Source organism: Schistocerca serialis, chromosome 6 (genome assembly GCF_023864345.2).
Source record: "Schistocerca serialis cubense isolate TAMUIC-IGC-003099 chromosome 6, iqSchSeri2.2, whole genome shotgun sequence".
NCBI classification, from domain to species: domain Eukaryota; kingdom Metazoa; phylum Arthropoda; class Insecta; order Orthoptera; family Acrididae; genus Schistocerca; species Schistocerca serialis.
In genome coordinates this window covers 464,310,912-464,333,861 of record NC_064643.1, presented here as the reverse complement: position 1 = coordinate 464,333,861, position 22,950 = coordinate 464,310,912, and the positions used below count along the sequence as shown (strand labels likewise).

Sequence of the window (22,950 nt, the reverse complement as noted above, 5' to 3'; positions counted from 1 at the left end):
TTCACTTTTTAAATTTTCAAAATCTCTCGCGCACCCTTCGGTCCACACAAAAGCACTATTTTTCTTAAGTAGATTATTCAAATGAGGACTATTAAGAACTTGCCCCTTGACGAATTTTCTATAGAACCCACATAAACCCATAAAGGCTTTCAACTGTTTTCTATTTCTAGGAGCTGGACACTCTGCTATTGCACTTAATTTCTCCGGGTCCTTGCCAATACTGGTCGTAGTAATAATGTGCCCCAGAAACTTTATCTCCGATTTCACAAATTCACATTTCTTCCACTTAAGCGTCATGCCACCTGCTTGTAGAGCAACGAAAACTTTATGCAATAATTCACAATGCTCTTGCCATTCTTCTGTAGCAATCAGTAAATCATCTACATGAATGGTTAGCCGGGAACTCAGTTCTCTCCCTAATACAAAGTCCAGTGCCCTAATAAATACTGCCACCGAAGTGCTAAGCCCAAATGGTACTACTTTATACTGATAGCATTTCCCGGCAAATAGAAAAGCGGTATATTTATGGGATTCTTTACTCAAAGGAATTTGCCAGTATCCGGCGGTCATGTCCAGACTGGTTAAATACTTCACATTATAAAATTTTTGAAGCATTTCGTCCAGATTTTCAGGTCTGTCTATTTCCTTTTTTACAATTTTGTTCAAAGTCCTGGTGTCAATAACTACTCTTACTCCCCCATCCCTTTTGTTCACGATGATAAGGGGGCTATTATATTCGCTGCTACTCCGTTCGATTACACCCCATTCTATCATTTTATCTATTTCCACTTGCACAGCCTGCCTCTTTGATATGGGTATCGAAAACGGTCTTACAAAGAAAGGTTTATGCTCTATTGTCTCAATCTGGTATTCAAAGTTCTTAACTAGGCCAGGTTTGTCCGAAAATACGGTGCTGTTACTTTCTAAAATATCAAGCAATTCTGTTTTCTGTTCGGGAGATATTCCCTTCAAATTTTCCACCATTTCTTTAAAATCATGCCCCTGCTTGTCACTCTCATTTATTAACCTCTGGACATGGTACACCTCATACTTGTTTGTCAAACTATCATTCCCTTGGTCAATCTCCAACAATAAAGAATCAATTTCTGAATCGAACACCTTCCCATTTTCCTCAAATTTTACTTCTGAATTCCTAGATGTACTATCAATTTTGATCACTTCCTGGCTACAATCAATAATAACCTTTTCTTTATCCAACCAATCTATTCCTAGAATCATTTCGGTACTCAAGTCTGGCACAACCAAAAAATCGTGTTCAAAGTTTTGTCCTTTTATACTAAATTCAACCAAAATCTGGTTCTTTACCGGCTTGCTAGTTTTGCCAGTAGCACCAACAATTTTTACACCCGTCACTGACATAATTACTATTCCAGGCTCATCGCAAATGTGTTCGAAAAACGACTGGGAGATTGCACTTATCTGAGATCCCGTATCAAGAAGTACCTGCAATTTCACATTATAAATTTCAACTGGTATTACAGTTTGTTTCACCGTCGAATGTTTTTCATTGTTGTGATCTTCCCTAAGCAAATCCGGGTCGACGATAACATCGTCCCAAGATATGCTTTTAACATTCACCCCACCTATATCTGGCGTTTTCTTTAGTTCCGGGAGTTCAAAGTCATTGATTACTTGAACTCTTTGTAAAATAGACCCTGAGTCGTCAGGTGGCTCTTTCCTTTCTTTGTTCGGTCTCAACATCTGGATTTTGTTTTGAAACTTCGTCATCATTAGGTACAATATCGCAATTAGCTGCATCCCCATTATTTTCACCAGTACCGAAATATTCGTCATCTGAACTATCGTCCGAATCCGATCATTCTGGATCGCTTTCAGGTTGTAACATAAAAGCTTTTCTGAGACAGGTACTAAGTTCTTCCTCTGCGTTTTCGTCAGGTTTAGATTTTAACTCAGTATCCTCTTTCGGCAAAACGTCCTCATTATCAGCTATACTCACATCTACTGTTAATTCATATTTCGTGTAATCCTCCTGGACTTCAATTACTTTCAGGTAATTACCTGCTCCTTCCTCACGGTGCTTTTCGGTAGCAGCTCGTACTGTTGGCGGATCCTTAACAGAAGTTACTTCCTCGTCAATGCTTAGTATTTCATCCTCCAATTCCTTCCTATCTTTAATCATCGTCCTATCGGCAGCACGCGTACTCAGCGCGGCGCTGTTTACTCTCTCCTCTTCAGCTTTGGGCCACGTCACCTTATCGACGTCCCTATTATCTCCTTTTTCACTAATCAACTTCCTTGCCTCATACTCCTTCTTAAAATCCTCCCACTCACATTGCTTTAGGCCCTTGTACAGATCGTCGATCTGCACACACCAATCAGTTACTTCTGCTAGATCATTCTCGCCATTTACTTTTTTGCTAACACTGCTAGCCGCGCCTCTCTGTGTCTCCACCGTTTCATCTACTATTTCCTTCGCCACGGAATTACCACTCGTAATGTATGCACCAGTACTTACGGCAGTGCTCGTATCTAATGCTGCCGCATTGCTATCCGTTTCTCTCTGAACAGCTGTTTTGCTAGGCTGGGCCGTTGCCCTCTGATGCTCCACTCGCCTGTTAACATGTAGCGCTCTGCGCGGCAACGATGACTGATTTATGCCCGCACCTGACGCTTGTTTCGCAACAACACGTTGCGTCGTTCCACGCCTGTCTCTAACCTGTCTCATAACTTTACTGTCGGTCCGGTAACATTTCTTAAATCGGGGCCGGTATATACTGTCCGCATCCGTTTGCCCCGCAACGTTCGCGGAAATCAGTTTCCCGCGTCGTTATTATCTTGCGCGGTATACCCTCTACCGCGACCTAAATAACTTCCCCTTCCTCTTCCTCTGCCTCTTCCTCTTTGTATCACGTTGACGCGAAACCCTTCGCCGTCATTTCTCTCGTCATTATTACGATTATTCCTGTTACCAATATTTTGATAATTGGCACGACTTTCGCGCCAGTGGTCTTCGTCTTCGACCCTTTCGAGAAACGCTTGGAAGCTACGATGATTGCTTCCCACATATCTCTTCGAATCTTCTGGAAGCTTTTTATATCACTCCCATATTATTTCAGAATCGGATCTTCTTCCTCTTAAATGCGTCAACTTCCGGTACCAATATTCGCAGAAATCTTTTAAAGAATTCCTGCCCCTGTTATCATGAAGTTTGGCCATGATAAACTCGCGCCACAAATGATCCTGTTTTTGTTCGGACCAATATTCTTCCGTAAACTTTTGCTTAAATTCTTCGAACGTCATTCGTTCGGTATTCAAATTAATTCCCCAGCGCTTAGCGTCACCTGCTAAGGCGCTAATTACTACGTTTATCTTTTCCTGATCAGACAAGTGTTCAGGAAATATTATCTCGCAATTTTTGATGAAATCTAACGGATGCCATCCGTTATGTTTCTTGGCGGGATCGAAGCGTTCCTCACCTTCCAATAGCTTCGTAAGTGGTGTGCCATTACAGACAACACCAGGCCTATCTTTAATTTTACCCTCAAGATCGAAAATTTTGCCTTGAATTTTCGATGTATTTTGTTCACACTTCAGTACACATCCGGTCACCTTTTCGCCTAATTCTCTTTCAGTGTCTGAAACTGCCTTTTTCAACTGTGATATTCCGTGTTGACATTCGTTTACGATCTCAGTTTTAAGACCGAAAACTTTTTCGTCTACTTTCGTTTCAACAAGAGGCTCTACTTTCTCTTGGATGTTGAGAATTTCAACATCAAACCTACTGTTAATGTTGTCAATTTCCCCCTGCATAGTATCCATATTTTTGTTAATTGTGTCAATTTAAAATTTTATAGTATTTACCACAGAACTTAAATTACCCACTTTTTGTTCTACCTGTTCTATTTGTTTACTAATTTTAATTCCTTGTTCTTCGACCTGTACTTTAATCTGATTACTTTGTGTTTTAAGCTGCTCGTCAACGTGTGTTTTAAGCTGAATAACCTGTGTTTTAAGCTGATCATTCTGTGTTTTGAGCTGCTCTGCAACGTGTGTTTTAAGTTGATCATTCTGTGTTTTGAGCTGACTAACCTGATTACTGACTTGTTTCTGAAGCTGATCACTCTGTCCTACAATTTGTTTGATTAATTGTTCAAATAAATCGTTCATGCTTAAAATTTTCATACTGTTTTGTTCTACGGAATCAGTGTGTTCCGATCCTACCTCAAAAGTTTCTTTCGGTTCTTTCTTTATCTTTGGAGAATCAAACATGTCAGTGGATTCGTTCACGTACCCACTATTGTTTAAAAAGTCATCCCCTACTTCTTGTTTTATCTCTTGCTGTGTTCGAGGCAATCTCGACATTTCAATCTGTTTATTAACATGTTCGTGATATTGTATACGCCAATTGCCTTTCGCTAACGCCATCTGTTATCTGGCCGCGTAAACTCCTGCTATTGCCATGCGCCTCTTCCATTACGCTCGGCACATCTACTCTGTCTACTCTCCCGTCCATACTGAATGCAAATTGCACTACACTATCGTATTTTACGTTCACTGTTATTTATTTTACTAAATAATATTGCAATTCGTGCCACTGAACATCCACTGTTCGGTATTCACATTAATTTGTGACCGATAACAATTGGATGTCCTGTCACCGGGAAGCCACTTGTAACGTCTACGCTCGGGCGTACGTTAACTCTTTAAAGCCTGTACTATGGTAAGTTGACGGGCTTCACCGTATAAGAAAGGATTTTAGTAAATATGTTGACTGCGTGTACCTGAATGGAGGCAAAATCAGACTTACACCCACTCAGTAACAACAATGATACGTCAAGCAAGTCTAAAGTGCAACTACACGTTAGGACGGGCAAGAAACATACACAGCAGATGCTACCAATTGTTAATAATACGGTCGCCAGCCTGATTAGGCATTAAGTGAGTTTTTTCCTTGTACAAGAGGATGTACGTACAAGCATAACAACACGTAGTATACTGCATTATATGGTAAATTTTAGAACCAGAAAAATCTACTGAACTAATATTTTCCCTTTCTGTACTAATTTGGACAAGCTATAAATACACAACATTACACTATAATGATTACTACAAACTGCGTTTTGTCTATTGATCCGACTGAAATCGGGCATAGGTTACCCTAGAAATAGCACTTTTGAAACACACATACAATGTCAATTTTAAGAAGGGTAAAACACTGATAAATTTATTTTTTATATTAACTTTAACTTTGCTGGTCAAATCAGTTCAGTACACTTCAGAATTTAAATTAATAGAAAAAAAGGGGCGTTGGGGGGGGGGGGGACCCTGAAACTGTAATTGTCACTGTATTGAAATTCTTTGACTATTGAACTCATTAAGCACTCATGGTCTCCAGTATATGAATTACTACTCTTTTTGTCTTATTTCTTGCTTATTTAACTACCATTATTTTTGTCTCAAATTAATTATACTTCATTACTAAACCAATTTCAACATTATCTTCCAACTTTGTCAGACCTATGTTCTTTACTTGTATATTCATTAACAATAAAGTTTCTTAAACATCATTCTAGCATAGATAGGTTTGCAGGTAATTCTTATTAATATAAACTTTAAATCTTCATTTCGGGACACTCGGATTGCACAACATGTGGAAAGGACCCTGTCTAGGTTAGTGATGAGGATAATTAAATGATAGGACAATTCTGATAAAAGTTAAGTTGTTATTGAACAGTCGGGAACAAAAGTAACACTGGTCCACACGAATACAGTACTAAATGTTTCAACCTGTTCGTGTCGGCCGGCCGAAGTGGCCGTGCGGTTAAAGGCGCTGCAGTCTGGAACCGCACGACCGCTACGGTCGCAGGTTCGAATCCTGCCTCGGGCATGGATGTTTGTGATGTCCTTAGGTTAGTTAGGTTTTTACTAGTTCTAAGTTCTAGGGGACTAATGACCTCAGCAGTTGAGTCCCATAGTGCTCAGAGCCATTTGAACCATTTGTTCGTGTCGAAGCGGCGGTTGGCGGGCGGCGAGATGGCGAGGCGCACAACTCACGTACAATCACAGCTATGGCTCTTGATGTATCGGCACTTTGCTTCTTCTTAGCGTCGCAATCCTTTTCCATTTAGTGCCTATGGAATATAGCCATGCTGTATAGTCGTCGGAGACAGCACATCCGAGGCTCAATGAAATCACATTTTCCAGGAGAGCCTCCTCGATCCAGAGCGTGTTTCTCAGACCGATGCCCAACTCCGGCTACTACTGCTGAGCCCGTTATGCCGTGCCGCGCCCGTGTGCATTTTCCCGCGCTCGCCTGCCATCCACCTTTTACCGCTCCCCTACAGACAGGGTATTCACCAAAGGTTTTGCACTCCACATATCTTAATACATTGCCTACGTATGGACCAGGCGCACAATTACAACTTTAACATCTTACAATAGTTTCAACATTTCTTACATTTCCATTTTGTTATAATATTGCTTGCAATTTGACATAAACATTAATATTCACATCGAAAAGAAATGAAATCAAAACATTGCTTACACTAATTTATCGAAAATCAGAAGAAAAAATTATTATATGTACAGTTGTTGTTACAAGAAGCGTTGGGATGCATTGGGGTGGCCATCTTTCGAGCGGTATGTCTCAATCTGGACTTCCGTATCCGACAAATTTCTTACTTCGTAAACCGACTCGATGGCTGATCCAGTCGGTAGGGCGACAATACACCGGCTGGGGGTCAGCTTGTTCGTCTTTTCGTCCCTGATCGTGAACTGATGGACTGCGGCCTGCGGCAAGCCGATGGCACGCAGTTCTTGCTCCACTTCTCCTTCTGCCGTCAGTTCTGGACAGTATTTCCCTACCATTATCAGCATCGTGTGTATTGGCACTGTTTGGGTGAAAAACGGGATTTTCGTAGGTTGGAAAGTTGCAAGCCCAGTCGCTGGTCTTCTACTGTTTCGAAGTGGTATTTAATTGTGTCTCCTTTACCGATCGCTTTGATAGTTCGTTTGAATTGCTTCTTGAGTTCAGCGTTGAGAGTGAGATAGAGCCCTGTACATTGTACTGTTATTGGCAAACCTTCGCCAGTGACGTCTTGCTTGACCGAGTAAGTGCATTTGCAGTGTCGGAACTTGTTCCTTCCGTGTCTGGCTGTGGTGTCACATCCACTTGATCCCTCTCAGGTTGTAGAGCGGCGAATTTGTGGGGCAGAAGAGACTGAATTTGACTCTTTGTTGCGTCGTCCATCTTCTGTGAGTTTTTCGCCACTTGTAGAACAATTTGACTGTTTGCCTTGACCTACCATGGCGGCTGTGACGTATTGCGTCAGGGCTTGGCTTCATGGAGAAGTCTTTCTAGTTTAGTAATGAGCTAAGTATACGCGTCTGATTGTTATTAATATTGTTCCGTCGTAAACTAAATGATAAAACAAGGAACAATTTATTGCTGTAGTTCCACACGACAATTTTAAAAAAACTGCACCCTATGCAAACTGACCAAAATTAAAATAATCTCACTATGCTTTAGTTCACTTTGTAAAAGAAACGATTGACAACTGGATCAACAACTAAATTATATATTCCTCCAATAACATTACAGGCACTGCGCCTTGAAGTAACATTCCTCATAGTCTCTTAAAACATTAATGTTAGCTGCAATACCCCTAGCCTGACTCAACTATGAATACGTCATCCCAAAATGCAGACAAACTGTGAATGACTGATACGCAAGGTTAATTTCTTTGTTTCTGGGCATCCACAGCGGATTGCGGACGTCGTGAGATTTGACCCTGTATTCCGCTCCTCCACCTCACCCACATCCATCTTCTGGTTACTGCATTTCCCAGAACTTTAAACGTGGCTGCTAGGAAGTTCTATGTCAGTTACATGTAACACATTTTTCCAAAAACCTGTAATAAGAAAGATTTTTCCTCACTTGTCGGCCTTCTCCCGTCAGTCAACAACAATTTGAAATTAATATTTTATTAATTTATATTTAAGACTATTATTTTACGAGGAAGTAAAATGAAACGTATCTAATTGGACCGTTACATAATTGCTTTGCATAATTGCTTTTAAAACACTAGTGTGGTCTACAATGAAACATTACGAAATTGTGTGGGGCCTATGAGGCTAGTGTAACGGAGGATACCGATCATACGAAGGAGGACTGCATGGATGGACACAAACTTATCCGACTACAAAATGTGACAGATAAGCTGAAAACTCCTAAATGGCGGGTAATTAAAGATTAGTGCCTTATATCACACAAAAATTTCGTTATACATACCGGTTAATCTACAAATATTATTTTTAGTCCCGTACTTTGGCTCCCATACAGACTACTTGAGGGAAACAACAGATGCTACAAACACAGCGCGACATTCTTCCCGCTTCTTTCACCGACTCGAACAGGGCTGAAAAGTAAATAATATGTGGTACAGTATAAAGATATCTCATCAGCTCACCGCCGCGCGGGATTAGCCGCTGCAGTCATGGACTCTGCGGCTGGTCCCGGAGGAGGTTCGAGTCCTCCCTCGGGCATAGGTGTGTGTGTTTGTCCTTAGGATAATTTAGGTTAAGTAGTGTGTAAGCTTATGGACTGATGACCTTAGCAGTTAACTCCCATAAGATTTCACACACATTTGAACATTTCATCAGCTCACCGTATAATAATTTTTACTGTGGCAGATATAGATGTCTTCTAGTGTTGTCTCTTTCTTATATTTATCGCGTCGAATATGGTCCGCTGATTTGGCTAAATTTAGCATAATTTTCACTTTAGTGGCTGGCTGATCTTCCTGTCTCTACGGATAATCATTTGTTTGCATTTGAAACGAAAACTTTAGTCCATAATTCTGTATAATCACATCGTAATTTTATTCTAGCTGCACAAGATTACAATAACTGCTTAACAAATAGAAACTCAGAGCTCTCAGAAGTGTCAGTATGAGTAAATAGCACTCATCGACGTAAACAAGCCTGCAGTTCCGAATATGTACCCTTGGGGCGCCGGTGCAGACACACTTTATGTATACCATGTGACAGAGTTACCCAAAAAATTGGCGTTTCTTTATGATTGGACCTGCAATGAGATATATGTCTTTGAAAGAACATTGTAAGTAAGGTCTAAGTATCACTGCTTAAAACATTTATTGATTATTACGACAGCTGCTTCGGAAGATTTCCGTTTTCAAGTATGCCTACGTTGTGTAACATCTGGTGTGACTGTGTCTGGTGACCGTTCTCGTTACATTTCACGCGAAATTCTAAAATATTGATTTCACGTCGATTTTGTGCTGTTCATATAATGTGGCGTAATATTTTGCAATAATATTGTAGATATTTCCTGTAATTTTTTGACAGTTCACACCATAGATATTTTACATTTACATACTATGTTTTATCTTTGCATATTGTGTAAATAAAAACATCTATTGTACTGTCAAAAAATTACAGGAAATATCTACAATATTAGATCAAAATATTACGTCAAACTGTATTAGCAGCACAAAGTCGACGTGAAACCGATGTTTTAGAATTTCATGTGAAGTATAACGAGAACCGTTACCTGATACAGTTACACCAGATGTTACGTCAGGTCAACGTAGACATACTTGCAAATGGAAATCTTCCGAAGCAGATGTCGTAATAATCAATAAATGTTTTAAGCAGTGATATTAGAACCTTACTTTGAAAAAAATGGTGATTCCAGACTTGTATACTTGGGACACTGGTGCACACTTTCGTACGATGAGTGTGTCGTGTAATACCAGCTTAACATATTTTAAATGCTTGTTAACCGTATTACCTGAGGCGGAGATCTGGGAACATCCCAGCTATTGCATAAAAGAGCGTGAAAAACCGTCAGAATTCACAGGCTGGCCGCTGTACCAGGCCAGTGGTCGTTAATACGCCTTGCAGATGCCTATCCGTTTCTGGCTCATCTCCCGTCTCGCAAGACAGCGCGCTGCGCGTTAGCGATATGAGCAGATGAGATGTATTACAGACCTGCAATAATTTAATCTCTTCTCAGCAATCCTGATACAGACTTTCAGAGATTTTCTTTAATCAGGTGGTTCAGAAAATAAGGCCAGCGCTCATTTAATTTTTTTTTATCTCGTGTATATAAAATAGCGCATCTTCTTTAAAAGCCTAGGTACAGACGATATCGGTTTGTACATGTCAAAACACAATGTGGATAGTAATCGGTTATTATTATGTGGGACGATACTTATTATATTTATATGTGTCATGCTACTCTGTATATCTGTTAAAGTGAATTATTAGGTTGGTGCGTAACTTCGTGTCCTTTTTCCATATGTTTAATAAACACAACAGATACACGTAACAGAGACTTTAGACATCAATAATATATTCTCCTTCACTATTTACAACAATATGTCAACGCTGGGCTAACTTTTCGATTCCGCGAGTGTAGGAATCACGTGGATTTGACGCGATGAACTCGTCGAGCCATGTTCGGAGCGCATTTTCATCCTGAGAGGAAGTTCCTTGAAGGATGTTCGTTAGAGTGCGTAAAAGGTGAAAATCTGAGGGTGCGAATAAGTTGGGTGCGAATTGACCTTCCAACGCAACTTCTGTACAGGGTTTTTTGTCAGTGTAGCAGAATTCGGGTGGTCGTTATTGTAGAGTAGCATCACTTCAGGCAGTCTTGTTTGTCGTTGTTCTTGGACTGCGTGCGCAAAAGGTCTTGATTGTTGTCAATAAATATCAAGAGTGATGGTTACACCTCGGGATAGCAATTCGTATTGCACCACACTGTTGTTATTCCACCAGATGCTAAACGCTATCTTTTGTGGATGCGCACAGGTCTTTGTACGGGGACTTGCTGCTTCGTTTGAGCTGAACCGTTCCTTTCTTTTCCTTATGTTAACATAAAGACACCATTTCTCGTCTCCAGTAACGATAGTGGACAGGACTGGTCGGTGTTCCTCACGAGCCAATCGATGACGAGCTAGCACAGACGCAGTTATGGCCACCCGCTAATTTTTGTGTTGTGGGTTTAGAGCATGCAGTACCCATATACCCCTTTTTTTAACCTTTCCCACTGCATGAAAATGTAGCATAATGATGGAATGAAAGCAGTTCATCATATCTGCCAGTTCTCGGGTAAACTGACGTGGATCATTGTAGATTATTGCGTATAAACGATCTTCATCAAACCCCGAAGGTCTTCCTGAACGTGGAGGGTCACCAATGTCGAAACGATACTCTTTAAAACTATTTTCTTGCCGTGTTCTGTCCAATGGCATTATCCTCACACACGGCGCAAATGTTTCTGCTGCCTCCTATCCCGTCACTTCTCTACTGAACTCAAAGAGAAGAATCTGTCGGAAATGTTCCAGTATCTCCAGTTGGCACTCCATTTTCTACCGTCCACAGCTCCGTTCACTATCTCCAAATGACAAAACGATAAAACGTAAACTCAAATAGCAACAATGAACTACAATTAAAGAATGAGAATCGATAAATAAACGCAAAGCAACCGGAATTCCATCATGTAAAAAAAAGCACTACGAACCTATGCACCAACATAATGATATTTCGTTGTTTTGATGGTCATGATGAATAACTTACTTATTAGCACTTAAAAATATCCTGCTGGACTGGGAGAGGTTAGCTGAGATGCAATAAACTTAAATTTTAATGTGAAATGACAGCCTTGGTGGAAAAAGCATTGTCAACTTGCGAACTAGATAACCTTTGCCCTTTTCTCATCTTCTTTATGCCGTTTATTTTACGAGCACTTCTAAAAACGTGTGATAACATTCTGCTTTGAGCTAAGAACTGTTCAGGCACTCCCGTCTTATGCCACTGACGTCACCGACATAAAACACCTGACTACTTCGCAGTTACAAGGCTCAGTCTTCTGAGAGATAAATTTCGATGCTTTTCAGTTACTGCGTGTGAAGTACCAAAATATCTCAGTCGGCAGAGCCATCTGACCTCAATTTAATATGCAAAAATAAAAAAAATGAAAACGAATTAACTAGGTAATTGCATCTAAAGAGCTGTGGGGCGTCGCCGTAGGGGCCGACCGGGGGGGGGGGGGGGGTGACTGTTTGGGAGGAGGAAATGGTACTGGAGCAGAATTCGTCGCCGCCGCTGCTATGCGAAAGGCTCGGGTTCAATTCCTGATAGTGTCAGCGATTGTTCTTGATGGGAGTACTGCTACAGAACGCACTCAGCCTCGTCACGCCAATGTCAGGGAAGGGTTGTAAAATACGTGGAAGTTGTTACTTGTGGCAGAGTGTATGTCCTGTAATTACACTTCTGGCCATTAAAATTCCTACACCACGAAGATGACGTGCTACAGACGCGAAATTTAACAAACAAAAAGAAGATGCTGTGATATGCAAATGATTAGCTTTTCAGAGCATTCACACAAGGTTGGCACCGGTGGCGACACCTACAACGTGCTGACTTGAGGAAAGTTTCCAACCGATTTCTCATACACAAACAGCAGTTGACCGGCGTTGCCTGGTGAAACGTTGTTGTAAGGCCTCGTGTAAGGAGGAGAAATGCGTACCATACCGTTTCCGACTTTGATAAATGTCGGATTGTAGCCTATCGCGATTGCGGTTTATCGTATCGCGACATTGCTGCTCGCGTTGGTCGATATCCAATGACTGTTAGCAGAATATGGAATCGGTGGGTTCAGGAGGGTAATACGGAACGCCGTGCTGGATCCCAATGGCCTCGATCCATGAGTCAACAGATGGGGACGTTTGCAAGACAACAACCATCTGCACGAACAGTTCGACGACGTTTGCAGTAGCATGGACTATCAGCTCGGAGACCATGGCTGCGGTTACCCTTGACGCTGCATGACAGGCAGGAGCGCCTACGATGGTGTACTCAACGACGAACCTGGGGGCACGAATGGCAAAACATCATTTTTCGGATGAATCCCGGTTCTGTTTACGGCATCATGATGGTCGCATCCGTGTTTGGCGACATCGCGGTGAAAGCACATTGGAAGCGTGTATTCGTCATCGCTGTACGGGCGTATCACCCGGCGTGATGGTATGGGGTGCCATTGGTTACGCGTCTCGGTCACCTCTTGTTCGCATTGGCGGCACTTTGAACAGTGGACGTTACATTTCAGATGTGTTACGACCCGTGGCTCCACCCTTCATTCGATCCCTGCGAAACCCTACATTTCAGCAGGATACTGCACGACCGCGTGTCAGGTCCTGTACGGGCCTTTCTGGATACAGAAAATGTTCGACTGCTACCCTGGCCAGCCCATTCTCCATATATCGCACCAATTGAAAACGTCTGGTCAATGGTGGCCGAGCAACTGGCTCGTCACAATACGCCAGTCACTACTCTTGATGAACTGTGTTATCGTGTTGAAGCTGCACGGGCGGCTGTACCTGTACACGCCATCCAAGCTCTGTTTGACTCAATACCCAGGCGTATCAAGGCCGTTATTACGGCCAGAGGTGGTTGTTCTGGGTACTGATTTCTCAGGATCTACGCACCCAAACTGCGTGAAAATGTAATCACATGTCAGTTCTAGTATAGTATATTTGTCCAATGAATACCCGTTTATCATCTGCATTTCTTCTTGGAGTAGAAATTTTAATGGCCAGTAGTGTAACATAACCAGCGAACATAAACAACATTTTCCAAAGTGATTTGTGCACCAGGTGTAAGCCTATAGAATCAGATAATTACACAACGACGCCAATATGAACGGTTACTAAGTATATCATCTAGTGATGAGTAGCTAGGCAACTTGAAAAGGGAAATGGGAAGATAAAATCGTTACTATCGCAAAAAGCGAGCCGTTGCAGTCATTATTGAAAACCGTTACGGGTCGCAGCATCGGTCTTCCTCATCCATAGTAGATAAGAATAGTTTAAAAAACCGCTATGTTGGCCAGAGAACTAAGCGATACCGACCGATCCCTGCTTAGTCTCTGCCTAAATACGTTTGTCTGCGGTAATGGGGGAGGGGGGGGGGGGCATGTGGCTAGCATTCTCCCTCCCTCAGTCATCCTCTCGGGGACGAGCGGACTCACTTGATGCTACCGGGGGTCAAATCCAGGACGTCCGTGTGGCACCCATTTGTGCTTGCCGCCTAGCTACCAACAGTGCTGCGTCAGCCAGTGACTATTTCATTTCAGCGAAGAAGCAAAGAATGCAGAGAACAAGTGTTCCACGCCTTTCGACGTGACTGTACTCAGACAGCTATTCAGCCTGTTACGTAGAAGGTAGGAGAAATCGTTCCTTTTTTTTACGCGCTAGTCTCCTCCGTCGTGCAGGAGCACGCTCGCAACAATTTCATACTGTTTGCCGCTGCGTTGCAATATCTTCGGTGTGAAAGGTGACGTGGCTCTAATTCGGGAGCCGCGATCACCGCTTTCCAGTCAGTGGACGCCCGGAAAGTTCACCTCACAAAGTGTTCACCGACCGATCTCAGCGAGTTTAAAATAGCAACTTTCCATCTCGAAAGCTGCTGCGAACCGTTTTGTCGCTGAAACTTTGTCAGAACCCGACGTTAAATAAACTCCTACTCCTGGCACTCTATCTGCAGATATGTCAGTGTTGATCCAACAGCAACACTGTACACCACACTAGGTACTTTTCTGAGATGACTGTAAAATTTGAAATAGGCAGCCTACTCAACCAATTTGCGCAATTTAACCAGCTATAACTACGGTTTGTATATTAAGATAAAGACCAGATTTACGGCTATTTCGGGAGCAACATCACATTTTTCCGAGACATTGTACATAAAAACACTTAATAGCTAAATTTGCCGATAATATTTTGCACCCTTTGGTGATGTATTTAAAACAATAATGTTAGTAGCAAACTGCCGGATAGCAGTACGTGTTAAAACGTCGCTTCCGAGACGGGGAGGTGCGCCGGTCCGAGTAGAATCCACCAGGCGGATTTGCAACGAGGTCGATGTACCGGCCAGCCTGATTGTGGATTTTAGGTGGTTTCCCACATCCCAGTAGGAGAATACCAAGTTGGTACCCCAGTCCCTCCTAGGTTACACGATGCGCAAACATTTAGAAAACTTTCCTACAGTTTCACGTGAATAACACTACACGCAGACACTTGGGGTACACACATTCATTCTTCGCAGGGGGGTGGCGGGGAAGGGGTGGGAGGGGGGACGGAGCGGCGAAGATGCGGGACGGAAAAAGAAAAAGAAGAAAGAAGAATATAAGTAATAATGAAGTTTACTGACGAAAACAAGTATAATAATCTATAATGCTGTTTGTTCAAAGGAATATAAGCTTCGGGCTGGAGACACAGCAGAATCTCGAGATCTATTCTTGAAATAAGGTAGCGACACATTCCTTGACCAGACTTTATTCTCGACGATGTTGTTCTGATACGCAGTATATGGCAATGATATGCGTCACTTGTCATCATAGTCACCATTATTGTTCTAATGTCTTTTGGGAATGGATGCCCGTATAAAAGAAACCTGCGTCCCACCATATCACTTCCTGTTTGTATACTTCAAGACTATTACATTTGTGATTCTCTTGACTGCAAGAATTTACCAAGCAGCTTTTACTACAACTGCTGTTCTGAAATGTGAAGTTCTTACTGCATTCTGCGTGTCATTAATCAGCTGCACCACTTTTGAATGTTTATTCTGTAGTATAGGAACTATCAGTGATTAATATCCTGCAAATGTAATTTTTACTTTTTGTTTTCTCAAAGGATTTACTTTGTATGATCTAATTTCAGTGCAGAAGTAAATGAAAGACTCTGCGTCATCTAATATCTATTCTTGAGCAGTGAACCACCTAGTCTGCATTTTAAAGTGTGTCTTGATCTGTTTTCTACACTTGAAGTGATGATTTCTGAAGCATGCCAAAAATGTGATCTGTTTTACATGCGTTGTAGCAGCGAACCTTGGTTGAGTGCGTCATTCCTTCTATGGTGATATCGGAGTAAAGATTCCTGCAGTACTTCTTGTGGAAAGAAGATTAAATTAAAGAAGAAACTTATAGATTGTCCTTTCATTGACCTGCATGTTGTTGTGTTCATTTTGCCTTTCAGCACCAACTGTTAACCTACAAAACTAACCTTAAAGATTATCCAAAAGAATTTTGTGATTTTCACTGTCGAATTTCCTTGGTCAGATCAAAAAAAAAAAAAAATAGTGGGTGAAATGTTGTTATTCAGATATTTTTAACACAGGTGGTGAAATGTTACGTTCAAAGAACAGAGTAGAGGCTGTTCAGGAATCTAACTTGTAACTGATATAGAATCTAAGCTTAAGGGTGTCCCAGGAAAGTAATGACATACTTCGACATGTTGTAGAGAGTTTCTTGAGGAAGAAATCGTGGATAGGTACCCTCCTCCAGAAATTTCATCCAACGACGCTACAGAGCGTAGAAGTTATAGGCACCGGCGCCTGCCATTAGCCCACCCCTTCAACAGCAAACGTGACTATATGCTGACGGACCATAGGTGGAACGTCTCGTAGTGTTCGTTGTTATTCAGTAATTGCAACTGATTTCTACGATCGCTAGTGAAGAAGATAGACCTAGCTGCTGCCAAGACAATGCTTGTCTCCTATGAATACGATGCTCTGTTACCTCGGTGGATGACAGTCGTGGACATGGGTTTGCTTCTGCATTTTATTTTTCTCCTGTATACCGAAAAACATGGTAGATTTTAGATGGTTCCATGAGAAAAATAAACTTTGGATGGAAACCAATGTCCAAAACTGGCAACCACCAAGGCAACAGAGCATTGCACTCTCCTTGTGGGTGGAAAATATCCCCTCGGTAAAGCCTTTCTACGCAGCAGCTAGCTCCATCTTCTACACCGGCGATCGTAGCAATCAGTTGCGATCATTGAATAATAAACAACTTTGTGACACATTCCGCCTATGATCCTTCAGTGTACAAAGTCGTATTTGCTGCTGGAGGGGTGGCCTAGTGGCAAGTGCCGATGCCTATAACTTCTACGCTCTGCAGCATCGTTGGATGACATTTCTGGATACGGGTTGCTATCCTCGATTAGTATCCTCAAGACGCCCTCTACAACCCCTCGACGTTTGTCGCATTATTTATTAGACACCCTACATACAGATTTGTTTAAGCATTTGAAATTAATAACAGGCCGTTTCAAAGTGTTTACATCAAACGTCTAGGGGTGATAGATCAGTCATGGAGAACGACTTTTATTAGAGACAAAGTGTTAGCTGCCACGCCCCAGTGACGCTAGGCATGCTTTTGTGTTGGTTATGCCCCCGAGAGGCGGCAGCCGCGCGGGGTAACCGTGCGATTTGGGACGCCTTGTCACGGTTCGCGCGGCTGCCCCTGTCTTAGGTTCGAGTGCTCCCTCGGGCATGGGTGTGTGTGTTGTCCTTAGCGTAAGTTAGTTTAAGGTAGATTAAGTAGTGTGTAAGCCTAGGGACCGATGACCTCAGCAGTTTGGTCCCACAGACCTTTCCATAAATTTCCAATTGAGAGGCGGGGTGGCATGGGTAATGTGCAACGTGCGTATGCAGTGAGTGTTGCCTCTAATACAGTCATCTGCTTCACATGTCAAGAGGAAGGCTCATCAAAATTCAAGTTCCTGACTCACTTCAAAAATATCTTTCTCCACATAGAGACAATCGTTCTTAAGTTTTTCTTATTGAAAATCATTCTATCAACCTACTGTGGTAGGTAGTAGCATGCAGCACACTCGATTATTAGACACTGATAGTTCGATGAAATCTCGACGTGTTAGGGTCGTCTCTTTAGAACAGTCGGTAAGTGTCACTGAACACTTAAAAAAAGTGTTCCGCATGACTTGATCTGTTATCTTAGACATTTGATGCAAATACTTGCAGATGATCTGATGATTTGGGGGAATAAGGAGGAGGAAGACCAGTTGGACGTATGGGAACGAACAGTACAAGAATATGGGGTGAAATTTAGCATAAGTAAGAGTGAGATGGTTATCAGAACGAGAAAGAATGGGAGAGAAACAACTGGAATAACAGTTGGTGGGGAAAGGCTGAGGTGAAAGGAGAGTTTTCAAGCACCTAGGAAGCCTGATACAGGAAGATGGAGGAAACGACAGAGAGATAAACGAGCGGGGGAGAAAAGCAGAAGCATTTCGGAAGAGTGTGTGAAGCCTGATATGGAGCAAGGATGTACCCGAAATCAGTAAAAAGGTTATATACCGGTCATACTATGTCCCGATCCTGATATATGCATCAGAAACGTGGGTTATGAAAGGAAGAGAGAAAAGGCAAATACAAGCTAGTGAGATGAAATTCTTGAGAAACAGTATTGGAGGGACAGAGATAGACGGGTTAAGAAATGAGACGATGGTTCAAATGGCTCTGAGCACTATGGGACTCAACTTCTGAGGTCATTAGTCCCCTAGAACTTAGAACTAGTTAAACCTAACTAACCTAAGGACGTCACGCACATCCATGCCCGAGGCAGGATTCGAACTTGCGACCGTAGCGGTCTCGCGGTTCCAGACTGCAGCGCCTAGAACCGCACGGCCACTTCGGCCGGCAAGAAATGAGACGATCAGAGAGTTAATGACGGTGGAACCATTTCAGGAGGAGAGAGAGAAATCAAGGCTGAGATGGTATGGACACGTTAAGAGAATGGAGGAGAAGAGGATACCCAGGAGGATACACTAGATGAAACTGGAAGGAAAGAGACCAAGAGGAAGACCGCGAGCCAGATGGCTGAAAGGAGTAGAGGAATGCGTCCAGAAGAAAGGGGAAGACTGGGCCAAGGTGAAGACGGAGAGATGGTGGCAAGACAGAAGACGATGGAGAGGCCTATGTTGCATACAGACCCGGCCAGAGGGTGGAAACTGTCCAAGAGGATGATGATGACCTACACACACTGACGTGAAAAAGGCATGGGATAGCGATATACACATATACAGATGACGATGGTATCGGGTACGCAAAGGATGATAGGGCAGTGCATTGGCGGAGCTGCCATTCGTACTCAGATAATTCATGTAAAATGATTCCCGAAGTGATTATGACCGCTCAACGCAAATTAACAGACCTTGAAAACCGAAAGGTAGTTGGAGCTAGACGCATAGGACATTCCATTTCGGAAATCGTTAGGGAATCCAATATTCCGAGCTCCACAGTGTCAAGAGTGAGCCGAGAATACCAGGCATTAACTCTCACTACAAAAAACGCAGAGGCCGACGGCCTTAACTTAGCGACCGAGAGCAGAGGAGTCTGCGTAGAGTTGTCAGTGACAACTGACAAACAATGATACGTGAAATAACCGCAGAAATCCGTGTGAGATGTACGATAAACGCATGCGTTAGGACAATGCTGTGAATTTTAGCGTCAGTGGGCTGTGACAGCAGACGACCGACGCTGGAACTTCTGCAAATAGCACATCACCTGCAGCGCCTCTTCTGGGCTCGTGACCATATCGATTGGACCCCAGGCGACTGGAAAACCGTGGCTCGGTCAGATGAGTCCCGATTTTAGTGGGTAAGAGCTGATGATAGGGTTCTAGTGTGGCTCAGACCCCACGAAGCCATGGACCCAAGTTGTCAACAAGGCACTGTGCAAACTAGTGGTGGCTCCATAATGGCGTGGTCTGTGTTTACACGGAATGGACTGGGTCCTCTGACCCAACTGGGCCGATCATAGACTGGTAATGGTTATGTTCGGCTACTTGGAGACCATTTTCAGCCATTCATGGAGTTCATGTTCTCAAACAACGAAGTCATGTCACCGGGCCATAATTGTTCACAATTGGTTCGAAGAAGATTCTGGACAATTCAAGCAAATGAGTTGACCATCACCATAGCCCGTCATGAATCCCATCTAACATTTATGGGACATTATAGAGAGATATGTTCGTGCACAAAATCCTACTCCGGCAACACTTTCGCAATCATTGACGGTTATAGAGGCAGCATGGCTAAATATTTCTGGGGAGGGGGGTGGGGTTCGACTTCCAATGATTTGTTAAATACATGCCAAGTCGAGTTACTGCACTACGCCGCGCAAAAGAACGTCCAGACGCGATGTTAGGAGCTATCCAAGATTTTTGTCACCTCAGTGTACATGAGTTAGAAAAAGGTACTTCAGAGCTGTAAGAACTATAATTATTCCAAGCCGTTAGCATTTTAGCGGCCTTCTGAGTTTCAGCTAAGTAATGCTGTCATCTGACAGACATAGACGGAACCTTTCGGCGTGGCATTTAACGCCCATCAAAGCTCATAGCTCCATGCCCTGTGGTTCTTAACACTTCACGCAAGTCTGTCCTGTAAAATAATTGTTCAATGCAGTAAATTATTGATAAGGGGAGGCGACAATAATTTTATTTCAAATGCCATCACCGGGTTTGACAGTCTGGAAAATAACGAGCAGCAATTTGCATATACGAAAAACAATTGGACACCTATTTCTTGGATTAAACTACTGTTACCAGTTTGTGGTATCTTCCGTAAGAACTTTGATAATCGTTTATAAATGGTAAACAATTCGAGTGGGGAAATTCATGTTCTCATTGCAGCATTTTCTACAGAGGTATTTGGATATTTTCAAAAAAAATTCCGTGATTCAAATGGTAGTCTTTTTTCTTGCTCATAAATAGTTTTCTTTTTTGATAGAGTTGTTGCGAGGATTATGACAATTATTGGGATAATGAATCTAATAAAAACTCTTGTAGATAATGTGGTGTCACCGCCAGACACCACACTTGCTAGGTGGTAGCTTAAATCGGCCGCGGTCCATGTAGTACATGTCGGACCCTCGTGTCGCCACTGTGATCGCAGACCTAGCGCCACCACCAAGGCAGGTCTCGTGATACGAGAGTGGACTCGCCCCAGTTGTACGCGAACCTAGCTATCGCCCAGTTGTACGCGAACCTAGCTATCGCCCAGTTGTACGCGAACCTAGCTATCGCCCAGTTGTACGCGAACCTAGCTACCGACCAGATGTACGAAGCCTTTCGCTCTCATTAGCCGAGAGACTGAATAGCCATCAGCTAAGTTAATGGCAACTAACTAGCAAGGCGCCATTTGTATCAGTGCCTATAGCTTACGAGTATTCAAGAGAGATGTATTCCAAGGACTAAATAAAAGATAAGTAAAAAGCATCTACATACTTTTCTTCTTATTCATTTATAAGTTCTCATGTTCCAGACTTCACGCCCGTCTGCTTTATGCCGTGCGTGCACTATCGGCTACAGCGTTAGTCTAGAGTTCATTTTCAGCAATCTCAACTTCACGGTGTCGGCCCAGCTACCGACACAACAGACAATATTAGGATTGTTTTTCTGGATTTATGTCAAGCTTTCTGACTGGAAGTCAGATCTCGAACTATACAGCCATTTGGTTATAAAATCAAGAATTTTATTCAAACGAACTGTTTAAACCGTTTGCGACTTGGAAAGTTACTCATAACGAACTGTTTACAGCGTTTGCGACTTTGGAAGTTACTCACACGCAAAAAGTACACAATTTTCTAGAGATTACGCATTACGTATTCCAAATCAGGCAAAATGGTGATCCTAACCTAAAAAAAATCGGCGTCAGTAACCCCATGCGGTTACGGTAACAAGTCGGCTGAATACCATTTATAAATAAAATTCAACTGTAATATTCTGTAGCATTTAGAGAGTATTAGCCTTTATTACATAAAAAGGTCTGAAATACACATAAATGAAACTTCTAACTTTTGAGCGATACATCGAATGCTTGATTTCCACTGCAAGATCTCAATGAGCATTCATTAATGATATTTCTCTTTTTTCAGATGAAAACTTAGCCGAGGCTAAGAAACTCATGGAAGAAGACTGAGTAAGCAGAGCGACGCAACTGACGAAGTTTTCATGACACATCGCTTTTAAGGCTAAACTAATTCTAAGAACTATTAGCAAATCAATTTTTTTCAAAAACATGGCTAATGTATGCTATACACTTCTGTAAGAACGACATGATTAAACTGTGAGTATATGACGTCCAGTCTTTTCTCCAAATGTATTTTGATTTTGACTTAAAATTGAAGTTAAGATTCCATTTTCGAGCAACGGGAGAAAGCAGCCCAAGTGCTCGTCTGTTAATCTAAGAATGAAATAAAAATAACAGAGTATTTTTATTTTCCTATAATATGCTCTTCAATTATGCGAAGCACTTACTTTGAAACATTCAGTTCCTTGGAAATCTTGTCAGTCGTCCTGTCATTTGGTGAATTTATAAGCTGAAATGATAATTAAATCGACACCCTAGCTGCAAATAGACGTTGACATACATCATTGGGGACATTTTGAAAATGTGTGCCCCGACCGCGACTCGAACCCGGGATCTCCTGCTTATATGGCAGACGCTCTATCCATTTTTTAAATCTCATTTTGTTCGTTTTTTAGTTCGTTGCATCTAATCGGGGCGGACGTCGCAAGACACCCGTTTCAGTTCGTCGTTGATCCATTAACTCAGTTTTTTTATTACAGAGGGTAGCTAACTCTCTGACCGAACACACTGAGCTACCGTGCCGGCTATAATGATGATGAAAGATGCACAACACCCGGTCATCTCGAGGCAGAGAAAATCCCTGACCCCGCTGGCAATCGAACCCGGGACCCCGTGCGCGGGAAGCAAGAACGCTACCGCAAGACCACGAGCCGTGGACGTCCATTTGAGCCACCGAGTGCTTAGAGTATAGTACGCCTGCAGGGGCTTATCCCTTGCACGCTCCCCGTAAGACCCACATTCCCAACATGTCCACACCACTACATCTATTAGGCGCACTACGAATATAGGGATAAGGGATAAGTTCCTGCAGGCACACTATACTCTGTGCCCTCAGTGGCTCAGATGGATAGAGAGTCTGCCACGTAAGCAGGAGATCGCGGGTCCGAGTCCCAGTCGGGACACACATTTTCAACATGTCCCCAATGATGTATATCAACGCCTGTTTACAGCTAGGGTGTCTATTTAATTATCATTTCATTCTAGAGAA

The 22,950-nt window shown here is 42.5% G+C and overlaps 1 protein-coding gene across 1 annotated transcript in view; it reads left to right on the top strand.

The window, feature by feature from the left end:
* The window catches only part of LOC126484921 (integrin alpha-PS1-like), a 148,683-nt gene extending 126,772 nt beyond the window's left edge, over positions 1 to 21,911 (top strand). The window contains exon 6 of the mRNA XM_050108522.1: positions 21,748 to 21,911. Coding sequence (XP_049964479.1) covers positions 21,748 to 21,791 — 44 coding nt within the window. The 3' untranslated portion in view covers positions 21,792 to 21,911. The remainder of the gene's footprint in view (positions 1 to 21,747) is intronic.
* The last annotated feature ends 1,039 nt before the right edge of the window (positions 21,912 to 22,950 follow it).